At 42.1% G+C, this 18,336-nt stretch overlaps 1 protein-coding gene across 2 annotated transcripts in view; it reads left to right on the plus strand.

Annotated features, from left to right (window-relative positions):
- The window catches only part of LRRK1 (leucine rich repeat kinase 1), an 83,106-nt gene that overhangs the window by 16,510 nt on the left and 48,260 nt on the right, over positions 1-18,336 (plus strand). For both annotated transcript variants that reach the window (XM_087744430.1, XM_087744431.1), the window contains 4 exons: positions 6,366-6,529; positions 7,416-7,587; positions 9,970-10,149; positions 10,776-10,924. In XM_087744430.1, the coding sequence (XP_087600556.1) occupies positions 6,366-6,529; positions 7,416-7,587; positions 9,970-10,149; positions 10,776-10,924 (665 nt within the window). The remainder of the gene's footprint in view (positions 1-6,365; positions 6,530-7,415; positions 7,588-9,969; positions 10,150-10,775; positions 10,925-18,336) is intronic.

The raw sequence follows: 18,336 nt of genomic DNA on the forward strand, positions 1-18,336 counted from the left end.
GTGGAGGGTTCCCTCTCTGTCCTGAGAAGCTGGCACGTCTCACTCGTTGTGAAGAGAGATTAATCAGCGTCAGAGGGACACGGCCCAGTTCTGGCGTGGCCTCTCCAGTGGGGATACTGAATTATAAAACCATCCTGTTATCTCTCAGTTGGATTTACTGTAACTTTCTCTTCTTGTCTTCTCACAGGGGGGGTTATAAGTGGTTCTGACCATTTTTGAACCCTGCTGGGGGCATTTTATGGTGGAATTGGTTGGGCCATATGTATTTTGCCTGAACCTGAGAACAAGGTGAAATAGATCATAGGGTTCTTGCTGCGGGACCCTCCTTTGCATGGCGCTGGGCCAGGTCCTGGCTATGGGGCCGCATGGACCGAGCGTATGTGGGCAGGCAGGGGGAGCAACTTCCCTCCTGGGGACAGACCTTGGTCCATGACTGTATCTTTTAAGAAATGAATGATTGAAATAAATGAACAAAACCTTTTAACTTTTTTAAACAACAAATGAAACCCTGTTTTGAGGTGTCAGATAATTAGAGAAGGATGGTATCTTTGTTTCATAAAAACCTTGGGCTGATATAATTTTATTTTTTTTTTAATTAAAGAACCCAGGTGTTTGGTTTTTTTTCCTCGTTTGGGATGGGAATTATTTTTCAGTATCTCAAAGCTTTCCATAGGATTGAAATTTCTTTCTTACCCATCTAAGTGGAAAGCGCAATGTAGGACAGATCTATCATCCTTTGAAGTCACTGGAGGCTTCCTGTTGGCTGTTGTTCTGTTTATTAATCTGAAGTTTTTCAAAGCAACAGAAGATACATGAGTCTGTTACAGAGCCTCAGAAATAACATGGCTTTCTGTTAATTTTGCAAACCAGCCTGCTAAAGCTTCTATAGGGTAGAATTGAAAAATGTTAAGTGACACTTATGAGTTTTTAAGCATTTGGGGGGGTTGGCTTTAAATATCCAGCACGTTTTAAACCTCATCTCTGTCCCATTTTTTTATTTGCTCTGTGGCAGTGCTCAGAAGTCAAAATGGCAAAAGATTAAGCTGGTAAAGGTTAGCTGTAGCCATCTGGTGCTGTTGAGGAATTAATGTCTGAGCTCAGCCCAGAGAGGCGGCCTCCCTGCCCACCCCCATCCCCAGATCCTCTCTGAACCAGAGGCTTGGATTTCGCTGTAATGGGACATGGAGATGAAAATAACTGTCAGGGCTAAAATGTAGTAGTTAATTCAGACAAAGAAACGGCCAGACAGCCAAAAGGCATTACATCCAGTGGCTGCTGTAAGAGCGGCTTGTGCTGAAGCAGAGGTGGGTGGCTAACAGTCCAAGGAATTAGTAGCTTAATTGAGCATCGCTGAATGGGATGCTGCGTTAAAGTCATCATCTTGATTTGCTCCCATCTCTGGAAATACCTGCACACATTATGACAAGGTCAGTAGCAGTTTTAAAGTTTTATTATTGTTGTAATTCCATTTTGGAGTAAGTAAGCTTCCTGCCCTATTTTATCCTTTGTTAAGCATCTCATTTATATCTTTCTCTGCTAAATAAAAATAGCCTAGTTAGTTGCCAAAGAACTCCTGCCTTATCAAAGGGACTAATATAGCACTTACAAACTCTGTAAGGTTATGTGTCAGAGACAGGAATGCAGTGATTTGGGATATAAAGATAATAATCATCTATACAGTGTGCTGTTTTGTTACGCAGCCGTTTGTTGATTCACAGCATTGACCTGCAAACCTGCAGGTTTTTGCTGATAATGCCGTACTGTCAGTTTAGAACTTTTAGATTTTCTTTTTCACCTGCTGTAATAACAAGGCCTGAGACAGGGTGTAACTACATATATCTCTGAAATTCTCATGGTACCCTTTATTAATAATAAGACTTGTTTTTGGTTTGTTTCTCTGAGCTGGGACAGCAGTCTGTTGCACTTTTAAAATTTATACTCCTGTAACCTTTGAATGGCAATAAAATAACTGCTTTTTTATTGCTAACCACTGTTTCCATTGGAATATTTTTAAAAGAAAATTAGTCTTGCCCTTTGCTTTTGTAAAAGGCTGTTACTGCAAAGCCAAGCTTAAAGCCTACTTCCAAAGTATAAAACATTGAAATCAAGAGTGGGAAACATTTCCAAAGTTAGTTACTTTGATACAAGCTGTTAAGTTGTGTGAGGAATAGATGAAGGATGCGTTTTTAACGTTGGCAAATGCCTCCTGTTTTCCCCTTACAAACAGCACTTGGATTGCTTACAGTCATTAGAAAGCAAGGAAAGAAAAGAAGCTGTGGGTCTACGGAGAAGTTAAAGAAAGATGATGCAGAGATGATCTGAATGACAGGGAGTAAACCCCATGACCTTATTTTCATTGACATTCAAACGTGTCAGAGAAATGAACCCACACCACACCACCTCAGTTAAAATAGGCTTCATTTATCTATTTTCCTGCTGAAAGCTCAAGAGAGGGGTGCTGATTTGGGGCAGTGGTTTTAGAGGAGCCAGCACAGGAACTCCGTCCCGCATCTGTGTGCAATAAAGCAAAGACTAAAGGAAATCAGAACAGGTGTGTAAGAGCTTCTGGAGTTTCTAGTAGCCTTTTAGTACGGAAATATCCAAGAAGTACTGATAGAACATCATAACTTGCTATGCTGTTTTGTATATAGCAATGTGCATTGTCAAACAGTAATGTAGACTCTATTGTGCAAACTACAGAAGCCAGTTCCTAAATCCATGCAACCTAAGAATTAAAAGCACTTTGTTACATCCAGGCTTAAATGCTCAGCATGTTGCATGATGAAGTCCAAAAATAGAGATTCAATATTATTTAACTTCAGTATTGCTCTCATATCTTGTTGTTCAAGGCTATATGCAAGTGAGGTGACCCTATTATGAAAGCCGTGAAGAGCTCGGGTAAAGGGCATGAGATTTGTAGGGTTAAAACCATAGGCAGAATTTCTTTGGATTTCGGCCCAGATTTTTGCTAAAAATGGCTGATGCATGTATTGGCAAAACTTTATTCCCAGCCTACATGAATGCCAGTACTGATGATAGTTCAGTCATGCATCTTGTAGAAATAAAACAGTCTTTAGTCAGTAGAATGTAATTTTCTTCATTTTTATTTTTTTTTTCCTACTGGTGAGTATAAATTAAGCTTATAAAACATGCTGCTTCTTATTTTCCATTTGTATTTCAGAAGTCAATATATAATTTACTAAGTCACCAGGAAGTCTTCTGTGAATTGGGTAGTTTGGTTGCCGAGATGCTTAACTTTGGAATGGATGGCTTCTGTGTTTTTTGGGAACTTAGGAACTTAGGCCTACCTTCTCTCATTTAACCTTTGAAAGCTCAAGTTAACTTTGACAGAATCATGTGAGTACAGCTGTTGGCGGAGGGCAAGCTTTTTGTCACTCTCTGTCTCACTAGTTTTGCTCTTTTCAGGCTTGTAATTAGTTCAATTGCAAGGTCTTTTTTTGCTGAAGACCTTTGGCAGCTTTTTGCTTGGGTCTTAGGCAGGAGGTCAATTTACTCTGCAGAAGGCAATCATAGAAAGAAGTTTTGATGACAGGAATTTGGATGATGAGTAGCATTATCTTTCTGCCAAGAATATTTAAATGTAAGTATATTGGTTTCAAACAGTAGAATTGCCCAGATTTCTTACATTCAGTGAAGCTTTATTGAATTCTGCTTGATGGATGTTTAAATGTTCAAAACTGGGCAGTTTTGGTTAGATCAATAAAAGGTTCTTATTTGCCTAAGACAAGACTAAAATTGAGTTTAGGGACTAAAATTAATATCCCAAAGACTCTGATTAAACTGCCGGCTCACTCTGGGAGCATGTAAACTCCACAAAGCCAGCTATTTGTGATGTTCCTGTTCCTGGAGAGCCCAGAAGTCTACACCTAGCGTACATGAGCAGACTGCGGTGGTTGATGGCCAGCCCATGTCCTCCAAACAGTGGTGATGGTAGCAGTGGTTGTAACTAAGCCATTACACTACAAAGGACTTAAGAAATTTTGAGGGGTCCAAAAATGTAAGAGGAAGCATGACACATTAGCCAAATAGTTCCGTGAGGTAATCATTTGGTAAAACACAGAAGCGGTCTTGGGATTAGGGTCTAGCTTGCGGAGTTCCTCCTTCCCTCAGTGACAACATTGTGGTCCTTCTTGTGCTCCCTGGCCAACTGATTTGGTAGTCCTCCCTGCACGCTAGGACAGTTCCAATAGGAGAGGTGGAAAATGCTGCTGGAAGAAGAGCTCTGGTGTGAGAGAGGTTGGCTGGAGACCTCACTAATAGAGGAGGAAGTAACACCGGGATCTCCCACATCCCGAATTAATCTCTGACCACGAGACACTCGTACCTCCACCGCCCCTGGCCATGATTTAAAAAGAAAGAAAGAAGCCCTGCTCAGTTCTTTGGCAGAAGGGGTGTGCCTTTACATGTGAAATGGCTGCAGATGTGGGTCTTGAGTGATAGTCCCCAAAATCAGGATTGAGGCTGAGAGGAAGTAAAATTTGTCCCTCCTTTCAGCATTATTTTAGTAACCAGATTAAAGTTGCTGTGCTCTGTCAGCCCTGGTTTGCAGGGCTTCCTGCACTGCTTTCCAGCTGTTTTGTATCTCCGCTGTGAGGCATTTTTTCCTCCAAGGGGAATTCCAGTGCTTCTCTCTAGGTTCAGGATTTCATCAGAGGGCGCCAAGCACGGGGAGACTGTGTGTTCCAGTAACTGCACTGTTTTCTTGGATTTTACTTAGTCCAGTTCTGAGTTGCTTAGACTGGAAAACTATTTTGCTTTAAAGTCTCTCTTCTATCACCCTTTAAACAGTTCCTTGCCTAAGAACCGTTTGCATTTCCTACCTTGGTGTCCATGAAAAAGAGAATTAAATCATATGCAATATTCTTAGAGAATGTGTGGTCTGCTCTAAAAGACTGGACCAAATGCTGGATGAATTTCTTTTCCTATGTACCCCCTAAAAGTACAGAATTATGAAGGCACTGCACCTATTAACATGAACTCTGAGATGCTGTTTATTATGCTGTAATTTAACACCACATTTATCTACCTTGATTTCTGCTGCTTGTCCTTCACACGTTCTGCATCATCTGAGAAAGGTTATTGATGTGGGCACATTTTTAATGGCACGAATCTCTGGAGCCGTCTCCGATGTCTGAGTGATTTGAGCTTCATTTAAATAATTGATGAGAAGTGTTAGTCAGAATCTATTGGTGATTCAGACTGCATTATTTAAAGATATTTACTGACAGTTATAGATTGGTCCAAATTTACTTATTCTTCCAGGCTGCATTAAACTAGGCCCTGCATGACATATGTGCCTGTTTAAAAAAAAAAAATCCTTGTTAACATAGGTGAAAATCTGTGGCCTTAAGGGCTTTATTTAACCAGTTGCAAATAAGCAATAACAAATAATAATGTTTTAGCAGGAAAAAGCGAGTATGAAATGGTCTCTTTTCAAGTGAAAAGTGCTTCTCTTCTCTGTCTTGCATGTTGTTCAGGAGTGGACCTGAACATCTTACTCGCCATTCAGTGACTTTCCTGCAGCTTTCCCTGTCCTGGTCGTTGGGGGGTTGGGTGGGAGACTTCACGATTGCGTCTTTGTTAGCCACCCACCGCAAGCATCTTCTCTAATGGTTTGCAGCTTTTAATCTTTGACATATAAAAACTCTTCTGGCTCCTAATGGCATTTTTAAAAAAAAAAAAAAGTCTAGCCTAGGAGACTCTCCAGGATTGATGAGGGTGACCCTGGGCATCTTGCATAATCTCCTTTTACTCCATTTTCCCAGAGTAAAAATATTCCCAATTTGTTTTCTTTCACATTAATTGAGGTATATGAAGCTCTGGTTGAAAGTGTTGGAGAAGTACAGTGGGGTTTTATTAGACTGTTGTCAGGAGGTGAATGAAGAGTGACTGAAGCAAGGCTAATAATACCAGAATGGCTTTGCAGGTGCTGCAGACTCCTTGCTCCTTCAGAAGCACCGCAGGTGCCGATCTCACGTAAGCCCTTCTCTTCCCTGCTTCCCGCAGCAGGAGATCGAGCGTGGCAGGCTGCTGCAGAGCGTACGTGTCTGCGTGTGTGAGCTTTCACACTGTCCTTTGGAAACCACCCCTTGGTGCAATTGGGGAACTCGCTCTCCATTTTAGTTTCATGTCCCTGTTGGAAAGTACTTTAACGTATTATCACTTTCTTTTATCGGGCAACTGAGTTTTGAGGTTTTTTCCTCTTTTTTAATTGTGTGCAGTAAATATTCCACTGAAAATAATTCACCCCCTTTTTTTGTTGCCAGGATGCATTGACATAGCAGCTGTGCATAAGTAATGAACAGGTATTTCTTCCTGACCCCTCTTTTCTATTTTTACTGCAGGAACTGTGGACATGGGTGGCAAACAGTCCACAGTCGGCGAAGTCTCCATAATTCAGACACCTGTGACAGAAAGCATTCAGGATGCTTACAAAGCTGGAGACACCAGTAAGGCCCAAGAATTGATTAAGTTGTCATGTGAGGAGGCTGCACTGCAAGTGGAAAAGGTAGGGTTAGGTTACTAGTCTTTCTCAAATTTTATTGGGAAAGAAACCAAAATGCCAAGTTGCTTTCTCGTGTTGTTTCTCATGCAGAAAATCCATTCAGTTATATATGTTATACTGGTGCTGCAGGGTCCCAGGCATGGCAGGTTGTGTGGGGCACTTCAGGAACGTATACTCAGGGACAGTATTTGCCCTTGAAGGCACAGATCAGAAAGGCGAGGCAGATCACAGGAACAGCGTATGTAGGAACAGGAGCCTGTGCGAGGAGGGGTGCTGGTGCTGTGGTCACTAAAACAGAGAAATAGATTTTTCCCCATAAAAAGGAAGCAGTTTACAGACTTAACAAAAAAAATGTATTCCCCCATCAGTACAAAGATAGTGAATGGCCCCCTGAGAAGATTTTGCTTCTTGTGTTTGGAACTATATCCTCTGCGTCAGCTTCTGCACTGCTCTGCCTTCAGAGCTCTCATTTTGAGCCTGCTCTTTGCACAGAGCTTATCTTAGTGCTCTGCGAGACTACCTGCGTGCCAAGTCCAGGCATATTGGCCATCTCCAAAACTGGAAATACTACACCTTGTAGCAGAGCTGTGCAAATAGTTTTTCTGTTTGTCCATGAAAAATGGTTTTACACTCACCGTTCTGTGCCTTGAGCACTTTTGCGGTAAAACCATACAAAAAAACTATAAAGCAAAACCCAACAAATTAATATAATTAATATATCAACAGCAATGATTATAATGGCTACTAGAGTTTATGACATTCTCAGTTAACCACAGTGACAGTGGGTATGCATTTGCATGGGCACAATTATATACAAGCTCTAGAAATGCTCTCTTTCTCTGCCTGCTCCCTTTACAGAGAGTTTATTTTGCCGTGTTTTCTTTACCAGTGCCAGCTTTTAGGTATTGCAGCAGCATATGGAGATCTTCAGGCAGTGAGGTATTTACTGAAGGAAGCATTAGTGGTGTTACCAACAGAACCTAACGATGACAATGCGGCTGTTGTGGCTGCGTATTTTGGACATAAGGACGTTGTGAAAGAGCTGCTGGATTCCTTGCATGGTAAGCCTATTGGATTGCCTCTGCCTTTTCTCAAGCTTGTTGGTAGCTGTGTGCTTCAAACAGGCATGCATTTTTTTTTTTCACATCCTTGAAATGGGAGGGACATAATCATGGGAAAGTGTGTGGAGGGATCTAATCTCTGCTGTGTTTGAAGAAAACTTTCCCCATGGGGGGAAAAACACATGCATAAAAATATTCCATGTTTGCAAATTGGAAGTGGAGGAAGATGCCATTTAGACAATTCATTCCCATCAGCCCTCAGAGCTGGGTAACGTCCCAGACCCCACAGAGAAATTAAGGGATTTTCAGGAAACAGCATCATCCCACTCTGCTGACCCAGCAGACACAGCAGTGCTGGGAGTGAGAGTGCAGCATGACTGTCTGGCGAGTAATGGTTTGATGCACAGCTGGCAGCAAGCTCTATGCTCTCTTGTTGGTGTTTTGATTTGACTTTCAGGGGAATTCCTTATTTAGAATCATCATTACGTTTTAATTACATTTTATTTTAAAAATTATTTTGTAGCAGAACAGAGACATTTTTAGACCCAGACACAATTCTCAAGGCAGCTGGGGGGGGGGGGGGGGGGGGCGCAAAAAGAGCATTACTCTCAGTCAGGACCAGGAACTTGTGTTTGGGTCCCCTGTTGCTCTCTTAGTGTACTGCGAGCATGGCAGCTACTTCTCACCGGGACCCTCTGTGGATTCAGGGTCCAGCGGCCCTGCACAGCAGCCAGGGCGAATCGCTCTCGTGACCTCAGACACTGCAGTAACCGCAACAGCTAAGCTGGGCCTCTGCAATATTTGACCTCAATATAGCTCTAGCTCCTCACTGGAGCTATATACTTGCCAGTGAGAACAGGAATAATCTTTTGGGAAACCTGCTTATTTGATGTTCTTAAACTGTTAAAGCACTGATAAGCAAAAGAAACCTTCCAGTTTGGGGGATGCAATTAAATGTAGTATTTCCTTCAGCCAGAAAGGAGGCTGACAACGCTGGTTTTGTAACCTAGTAGCAAAAATCAAATTATATTAATATAATACTCTCAGTAATGAAAAATGACTTAAGTAGTTTCTGAAAACTTAGCTCAGTTTAGAACTGACCAAATTCCCTTAAACCCTTGCTTCGGGGGGTCAGGGGAGGTGCTCTATACAAACAGCAGCTTTCAGAAGTTTTTATGCAGGACTTTCCATTTGTTTCTCTGGGAAGTTAGGTAGAAACCAATCACAGGGCTTAGGAATAAATTGCATGAATTTGCAATTTTTCTAATGCACTGCAGTGATTCTCTCTGGCTCAGTGTGAGCTTCTTGTGGCTTACAGCTGAAGTGGAGCCTGTTTTTTTTTTTGCAGCAGGAGGGGGAGTGATTTAATCAAGCTGTTAAGAATGCAAAGAATGATGTAATTTCCACATGGAGAAACTGCAAAAAAAAGTTGACGTATAAACTTGGCCTTGTGGATGTTTCTGTAAGCATTTCAAAGGAGAAGTGAATTTGTACAGTAAATGGAGGTGATACTGTGAATGAGGGAAGATTTGAGGACTGCTTACTGTTAGGGAAATAATCCTGCCATGGGCATTTAGTTACATGCGCAGAATTATGCACACCTAGAGGAAAGCAGTGTTGTACAGGCAAAACATTAATTCAGAAAAAAAAGCAGTTTGGGGATAACTAAAACATCAGCAAATTCATACAGAAATCAGAACGTGGTATTTTAGTTTTTAGCCTTAAATGACATTTGTCTAACTTTACTGTGAATTGATAGTAAAGAATTCACCCAAAATGAAATATTTCAAGGGGAAATGAAATTTGTTGTGGGAGACTTTAGGTTACAGTGGAAACAAACTAAAACAATTATTTTGTGTTGTCTGAAACATTTATTTTTGGTTTACTCATCCAGTAGCATGAAAAGTTAGCTGGTTTTCCCCATTCTTTGTATCCCCTCTCATGAACTTGGAAGAAGTGGACTATCTTGGATGTTTGGATCTAACATCTGTTGGATCAGGCCTGTTGCCTCTGGATGAAAAGACAGTCCTGGTCATCCCTTGCCACCTCTTTTTGGGATTAGATATTTGATTTTTTTGCTGGTAGCCTAGCAGGCATCCTCAGAACCTTCCACTGTTGCTAGCTTATGCATACTTAGATCAGGGACAGTCAAAAAAGTTTACCTATTAGCTGGGTAGGTAATGAAGAACATTTAAACAAAGCTGAAAACTTGGTGCCTGACCAGCTTAGGGCTCTTCTGTAACACACTCTTGCAGTGCAGTCTGCTCCTTTGCCCTCAGGGGCTTCACCCTATACCCTTTGCATAGCCGTTATTTGTGGATGACTCTTGCGCGTCACAGCCCGGTGACATCAACTAAGTCAAATGCCGTATCTTTTCGGTAGGTCCTAGTACTTGCCAACAACTCCTGAACTGGATGCTGGCCATAGCCTGCCAGCAGGGACATTTGGACGTAGTAAAACTCCTAATTCGTGCATACAGTGCTGACCCAGAGAGCTGTGCAGTCAGGAAGAATGAGTTTCCAGTTCTTATACGGTTGCCTCTGTATGCTGCTATAAAGGCAGGTATGTATTTGCATGCTTCAAAACTTCGCCCCTTTTCTGCAATGTCTTTTAAAGAATGGGCTGAGTTGTTCACATCTAGGAAGGTATCAGTGTGGACTGGCTTGCCTGGAATTGTCCTGGATTTCCAGTGGGATAAATTAAAATACAGTTGGCTCTGAATCTTTTGACTTAGCCAAATTTCAGTCAGGGCCTTCTTAAGTCAGATTACTGTAAATACTGAGAGGCTAAACTTTCCTCTATAGACTCCTAGGGAAAAGACCCTTCCAAAATAGAAACCTTGCAAGTAAAAACATTATTGTTATGGACACTCTGGCACACATGCTTGATTTAGGCTGAATAATTTACACTTCAAAGTACAGCTGTGTGTATAGTTTAATAAGACAAGGTAAAAAAAAGAGAAAAATGAAAGAGCCTGGACCAGTGCTTTTACACAGTGTCTTTGCTGTCTCAGTTTGACCAAACTAAATCCTGTCACCGGAGGAAACAGTCTTTATACAGTTCAGTTCCCTTTTCTCACACCCCCATGGCTTTTTTCAGAAGTGGTTATTTCCCAGGATTTCTGTTCAGCTCCTTGTTGGTTCATTTACGTGAGAAGAAGAGAACAGACAATCTGCTTTTCTCTAAAGGGAATGAAGATGTAGCCGTGTTTTTATTACGGAATGGAGCTTTCTTTTGTTCCTACATCCTGATGGACAGTCCTGAATCCAGCAAACACCTTCTGAGGAAGTATTTCATTGAGACGAGCCCACTACCAGGTAGTGCTCCAGCAAAAACAGTAAGTAGCCATTTATCTGTCTGAAGAGACGTTCTTTTAAAGGAGCATCATTTTAATAATTGATATTTGTCTCCACGTACCATGTGGCTTGTGATTTTTCTTCTCAACTAAGAGCCTTGTGGTTTGCTACCCATTTAGAGAACAAGCTGTGAAAGTGGCTTTCATGCCAGTGCCGAATGGCAAGGTGTAAAACATTAGGCCTTTAAATGGCATCATTGTGCAAGACACTGTGTGTGACAGCTTCCGCTTGGCAATTTTAACATCAGCGTGTGAACCAGGCGTATGCTGTGGAAAGGAAACATTGACTTTGTGCTCAAAGTCTTCCAGAGAAATAAGCACTACCACAGGCTTCCTCTGTGACCCCAGGATAATCACTCCATTTAGGTTTTTGTTGTGCATTCTGGTGGCAAGGTAATGCCGCAAGCTCTGTGGTGTCCTGGAGTGTTAGCATGGCGCAGAGCTGAGCATGTAAACCCTTCTCTTCCCCTGTGTCTGATAGCTCAGATACAGCACGTACAAATAGGCTCATGTGGCTTTTTGTTAACATGTAGCATGAGTAGAGCAAACTTATATCTGCTCAAAATATCTTCCCTACTTCAGATCCTCATTAGGAAAAGATGGCTGGTAGCCTTTACTGTCACTCGGTCAGGACCGATCTGGCTCTCTGGAGGAGCATGGAGAATGTCGTGTGTGATCAAATCGTATTAGTTTAACTGCGCTTGTCCCACAGAAATGGTTTTTGATAGGACACAGAGGCCAACAAATTGAAGTCTTTTTAGGCTGGCAAGAACTCTGTTCGCTACTTAGCCACTGACAGCCTTTTGACAATTTTGGTAATTCATTTGCATCTCTATTTCTTCCACTGTAAAATGGGGAGATTGAAACTCCTCACATCTCACAGCTGTTGGAAGGCTTAATACATGATGATGATGCTTGGAGATCTACAGACGAGTGGCATTGTTTTCATGCAGGGTATTATTACATTTCATGATTATCCCGTATCTTTGTATAACTAGGCTATATTCTTCGTTCTCTTAATCTCTATTATCCAAGTCTCCTTTATTCAGAACTGAAAACTGTCTCACAGCACACACTGTTACTGCTTTATAGGGAAGCACGTAGTATTTCATATTATTTCTACTGTTACCCAGCAAGTTATTTATCAGGCATTTTTTGGTTTTCCCTTTGATATGCAGATTAACAAGCATTGAATAGGAGCATCAGAGCCCTGAGCTTTCAATAGTTAGTTTTCATCAGGTCATAAAAATTGTGCAGTGAAAAATTGTGAGGGAAATTTTTCGATCAAGGGTCTGTCTGCGTGAATCCCATTGCCAGCTGAGTATCTGTTTGCTCAGCTCATAACCTTGCAGGGTGCTGATTCTGCTTTGGTGTTAAGTAAAAATAAGCAGAGAGGTTTTCATAGTGTTACAAACTTCTCCATTCTCTGTTTTCCTTCCCAAACCCCGTCTCTCTGGATTCCCAACAATACTGAACATGTTAGGGACTACAGTCCACATATGTGAGCCTCACTTCATTAGGTTCAATCAGCAGATTTAAAGCCCTCCCTTTGGGATTCTTAGTGTCATTGACAGGTAAGCAAAAGGAAGCTAAATCCTAGATGTTTCTGGATAAGAGTTGATAAAACTACATACCTTTTAGAAGAAAAAAAAAATCCAACTAAGTGGATAATTCAGCTTGAATAAACTCTGGAATAAATGTTTGAATCACAGGGAAGAGGTCTGTTTTCCATGTGAACTTGCTGGCAATATTCAACTTAGCTGCTGTAAAAATGACTCAGCTTTGCTGTTGTCACACCCTGAGCGAAGAAGAGAGCAGTTTTGAAACAGCTAATTGCCAGAAGGGCCTGGTTTTAAAAAAAAGAAAAAGAAAAAAACAAAAATCAGACCCAGAAACTTGACCTTGATTCTTCTAGTAGCTGTTTATTTTTGATATGTTTATTTATTTAATGCTTTCTCTTTGAATTCATTTGGGCAGACTGGGCCAAATTCAGGAGGATTTGTCCTAGTTTGTCTGCAAAGCTCAGGTCTCTGGGAAGCGATAGTCACACACCCTGATAATTTTTTAAAACATGACTTCATGGCAGCTGCAAACAAGCTGCCTTGGTGCCTTCTTCATATCTCGTGAGGTTCACAAATGTAAGTCTTCTTGTGCAAGTGCTGTGATGCATTTTGCACTGGGAGGAGGTAAAAAAGGATTGTGCAGAGACTGCGATGTGTATGGCAGCCAGCTGGATGTCAAAAAGTCTCTCCTCTTGGACAGGGCAGACCGAGCACCGATCATTTCAGAATGAGCCCAGAACTTCAAAAGGGTTTGTCCCATCCGTGCTATCTCTGAGTGAAAACACCGCACGGTTGACCTCCAATTGATTTCACAGTAGTGAATGCTACCAGCTATGCGTAAAATGTGGTTGGAGAGCTCTGCTTAGCTGCCACACCTTCCAGGCAGCTATCGGGCTGTGCGTAGTGCTGCCCTTTCTGAGACAAGAGTTACGTCTCATTTTTCTAATATCTGTTTCTCCTTTTTTTTTTTTTTTTTTTTTCTGGCATAAATTTATCCCCACAGCAAACCACTGTCTTGCTAAAGAGAGGAACTGCTCCTTTTTTACAGGAACAGGTAACAAATGCCAAAACCCACCCCTGCAGTAAGGTGGCTGGGCACAGATTCCAGATGTCAATACGTGTAATCAGCATGGAGATACATGTAACTTTCCAGTGTGTACAGTGTGAGATATATTTTTTTCCCATTACAGACCAGAAAAGAGCTTAAACTGCTGCATTTTCCCTCGGAAATGTTTTGCCAAGAATTTTATACACAAGCATGCAAATGTATATGTATGTGTATGATCCTCCTCTGATTTCTTTATGCACTGCCTGGCTAATCTCAGTTACATCACCATTGGTAAGGAAATCTGCGGTAGTTCCACTCAAGATTCACAGCAGCATTATTGATGGAGGAATTAGATCACCGTCCTCAGAATATCCTGTCTGCAGCAGGAGTGAGGTTCTGTTGGGGCATGTCACGTCATTTAGGAGAAATGCACAACAGCCTTCTTTAATCACCTTACCAAATGGTCCCAAATCTAAGTAAATATTTTTCGTATTTATAGTTCATCGTTTGCCCAAGAGCAGTGGGGTTTCTTGCTTCTGCACAGTTTCCAGTCCATTGCCTTTCTCAGTGCGTCCCCTGACATCACTGCAGTAGAAGATTTCCATTTAGTTTTCAGGACTGGTATTGAGAAGTTCTTTCCTGGGCAGGAGAGGGGAGTCTGCAGAGGTTTTCCTTGCCCTTCTGAAGAGCAGTAAGCCACCCAGAGTCGGGCTGTGGCCAGGAGCTGACAGCTTCTGAACACCGTCCCTCTCTCGTTTCAGCACAGAGCTCACCAGCCAGTGCCAAATGGAGAAGCGTTGAGCAGATCACTGGGCTCTGCAAGTTCAGCACCACAGACCTTTGGCATCGAAGAAACGGGGTTTTCTGGGGAGATAGTGGAGATGATTAAGTACGAGTTGGGGAGGCAATCCCCTTTCTTTGTGGCATTGCTGTCAGGCTTTCTTTCACTTAATTACATTTTCACCGCAGAGTGCTGAGCCAAGTAAATCCCTAAGGCAACTCCACTGACGTCAGGTTAGTAGCACCAAGGTGAATGTGGTCCACTGTCCCTAAGTCAGATGAAGGGGCTTGGCTGATCCTCCAGTTTGCAGCACTCGGGTAGCAGAGGCACTGTCAGTCCTTGGCTCTGGATGGGGAGGAGGACTGAGCGCAAGGCACTTACTGCTGAGATTCAAAAAGATGCCTAGGAGATGAGGACACCTACCCCACAGCGTTCATAGCAGGTGTTGGATTTCACAATCCTGTCTGTGGTTTTAGAAGTCAGTATCTGAATTCTGCAGGTATCTTTCTATCGCATAAAATACCCTGAGGCCATGGCTCTGCATTTTTGAGGTAAATGATACACAGCAATCTAAATGCAAAATAGGGATGCGTATCAGTCTGAAATGAGAAGCAGCAGAGAAGCATGGTCCTGCTTGCACCCGCTAAAAGTAGGCTATAGATCTTATTATTACTGCATTGGTCGGCATACTCAAGTACAAGTACTTTTTTTGTACTGAAATAGGAACCTGGGCCCACTCTAAAGAGCATCATCTTGAAACAGAGCAGGAACTGAGGGAGGGGATAAGCACCATCAGTTCTTTTTTCTGATTTTTTTTTTTTATTGCAGCTTTGTTGGGTACAGTTTAATTAAGCATGAAGAGAAAAGAGGGAGTTGGAGTCTAGTGCGTTTTTACTCCTGGCTTTCCTGGGAGAAGAGGAGACGTTACTGTCCCATTATATGGGCTGGCAAACAGAGTCTGGGTAGCCTGAGGCAGTGACTGGTGTCACACAAGAAATATGGGGCTCTGGAGTGTGAATTCAGGATCTGAACCACAAACACCTGCTTTCCCCTATGTGGAACAAACCAAATGAGCAAGCCAGTTCTCCAGGCCTTCGTTCCCATCACTGCCAGAATTTCAAATCCCTGCATGGTTACATGCAGCCTCTGTGGAACTGAAGGACCTGTGGAGAGCCTTTTGCATGGAATATTTGCCCAGATTTTTGGCTGTCATTCTCAATTTTCTTGCCTCTGTTTGTTTATGTAAAATATGTGAATAGTTCATGGGGTTCAATACTCTGGTCATGGATGCTTATCTTAGGAAAGGTGCTACGGAGCATCCCACTTTAGATCAGATGCTAAAAGATGTTTAAAAAAAAGTCAGGAAAATTTTCCTTAACTGTTTCCTTTTTGAGCCATAGTGCAGATCCTATGCATCCACAGCCATTGTAGCAATACCATTGCCAAAGGAGAAAGTGCCAGGATGCCACCACTTCCATCTCGGTATACTGTTGAAAGTTGTCCTGAACTTCCAGGGTAAATCTCCTCTGGACGACATCTTTGTTATGTGTCCTGCCCAATGCAGTGTTAGTCTTTGGTGATCATAATATACATGGGATAATAATTAACAGCTTCAGTGCTGAGGCCAGCTTTGAATGTAATTTCACTGTTTTCCTTGTTGCAGGGTGAAAAGTAGCTTTAGTCTCGCACCCAGATCTTCATCCCAGATTGATCTACCACCTTGCTCCAGCAGCATGGGATCAGTAAAAAGCTGCTTCAGCCACTGCCTGAGATCTCTGTGAAGGGTGTTGCTATTCCCTTCTGTTGGCAGATGGCAAGCTGTAAAGGGAAGTAGAGGAAAGAGCATGGCTGATCTTCATGGCTTCATTTTTGAGGTTTAGTCTCCCTCTGAGCAAGGTCTTTGTGATGGTTACGGGAGATAATTGATGGGTCTGATAGGCAGGCTGAGACAAATCCACCTTTCTGTAACCCTCAGTGCTGTGTTAGTATTTCCGTACCCCGTGCCTTGACAACAATACGGGTAAGCGGGAAGCCCCTTCCTTACTAGCAGTTCATTTTTAGACCATAGACAAGTTGTCTGGAATTACTGCCTAAAAGCTTGGATTTTCCCCTGTTCATTCTGGTTTACCCCCTCCGCCCCCGTTTTGGCTGAGTCTCAGCATAGCTTTTGAAAAAAATTGGCATTCCTGGAAAGAAAGTATCAGGACAGAGTATGCATTGCCAGCCAAGGTTAGTTGTTAAAATGGCTAATTCCCTGTTAAAACGTTTCTCGCATATCTAAGCAGACTGTGCTTGTGTTATACTTTCAGTTGCTGCATCTTTGTTACACCTCTCTCTTCTAGCCTGAAAAGGCCATTCCTATTAAAAATCTACATGAAGCGCATGTAGTTGGGGATCGGGCCTTTTCTTAGCTCTTTCTTAAGCCAAGGGGTTTGGTTTTGCTAATGCAGAGTATGTGATTTTACCCAGCACTGTTAGGTAGGAGGGTGATGGGGTTTTTTCTGTATGAGCACAAGTCATGGTGTAGGTTTAATTGTCCTGGCATAAAAAGGCTTTTGTTGGCATGACAATAAACCACTATATGGTATAAAGGACATCAGTAAGAGAATTTCCTTGCTGATTAAGCTGTATTTCTATCAGGGACAATTTTAGCTGGTCTAGGATGGAGCTACAGTGATGCTGTGCTCCTCCTCTCCCCAGCCATGCGCTCCTCCCTCCTCTTGCATCAGTACCATTGTAAGTCAGTTTTTGGTGACCTTGGCTGGGAGCTAAACCAGGTGAAAATTTTCTCTCTAAAATAGAGAGTAATAATATTATAAAACAGGGTAGTGACCTGGAAGTGCATGTAAGTAGCCAGACAGATATCAACACTACTTGAGGATTTTGTTTGTAGTGTAGAGCTGGTTTCCTGCATTGTCTGGACTTAGGGATCTGGCTCCTCTTAGGAGCTCTTGGGGCAATTCAAGGAACCAGAAGAAAATAATCCAGTGTCTCAGCACAAATGTGCTTTTTCTCAGTGAGGTTTCCTCATGTTGGGAAGATCTTCCAGTCCCTTAGCATCAGTACCACATCCCTTTCCAGTGATGCAAACAGCTCTTGGGCTCTTAATGGTGAGAGAAAATTACAGAAAACTACATACAGAATTTAAGCCAAGTTTGTAAGCAGGAAGCTGTTAAATATACAGACTTGGAAAATCTAACAGTAAAGCAGAACATGTTTAGTGCCAGTGTGAAAGCTTTGCAGTGTAACTCCCATTAGGTACTGTATATTTTGCAGTAGCAGTGGTTACTCTGCTTAATTTGATTTCTCGTTGCTGCTGGCTTGCTGTGTTTTATATGGACGCCTTGTGGCATGACGGTGAATGTAGCTTTAGACAAACAGCTTGTGCTCTCTGCTTTGCTTTCCCCAGTGGTACAATGGACATAATATTTCCATTCATATTTGCAGGGCTGTCCTGAGGCTTCACTAGTGAACACTTGAAAAGCACTGTGTCTACACGAAGTACGACTACTGTCAGTTTCTAAAAAGTGCAACTGTGTGTGCTTACCCTTTATTCTGTTCTCCTAGACATTTGAACTGTATGATCTACATTACTTGGAGTTCTGAGTCTCAAATAAGCATTTGAGATAGACCTTTGTTTCCCTTTTCTTTCTCTCCCTCCCCAAAATATATTCCTTTTAATTTTAAATTTGTGGTTAAAAGTCTTAAGAGCTAAATACTGGGAACTGGAAAGCAAATTAAATTTGCTTTTGGGTCCTTGCTGCCTCCTGGTGGAGAATTAATGATCACTTAATTGAGACTGTCTTTGGGATGAGTTATGTCAAAAACACTGAGCTTATGGAAACGTTTTGGGACTAACATTTTAAAAATATGTATTTTGGAACACAGATCTCATCGTAACGCAGTGAGGTGATCTTGAAAATTAAGCCTTGGGTTGTTTACTTGCATTGATGACCATTATGTGTTCGTGTTTTCTTCTAAGCTGAAGCCTGAAATAAGTAGT

Source organism: Nipponia nippon, unplaced genomic scaffold (genome assembly GCF_047370975.1).
Source record: "Nipponia nippon isolate SJK-2023a ecotype South Korea unplaced genomic scaffold, ASM4737097v1 scaffold_9, whole genome shotgun sequence".
NCBI classification, from domain to species: Eukaryota; Metazoa; Chordata; class Aves; order Pelecaniformes; family Threskiornithidae; genus Nipponia; species Nipponia nippon.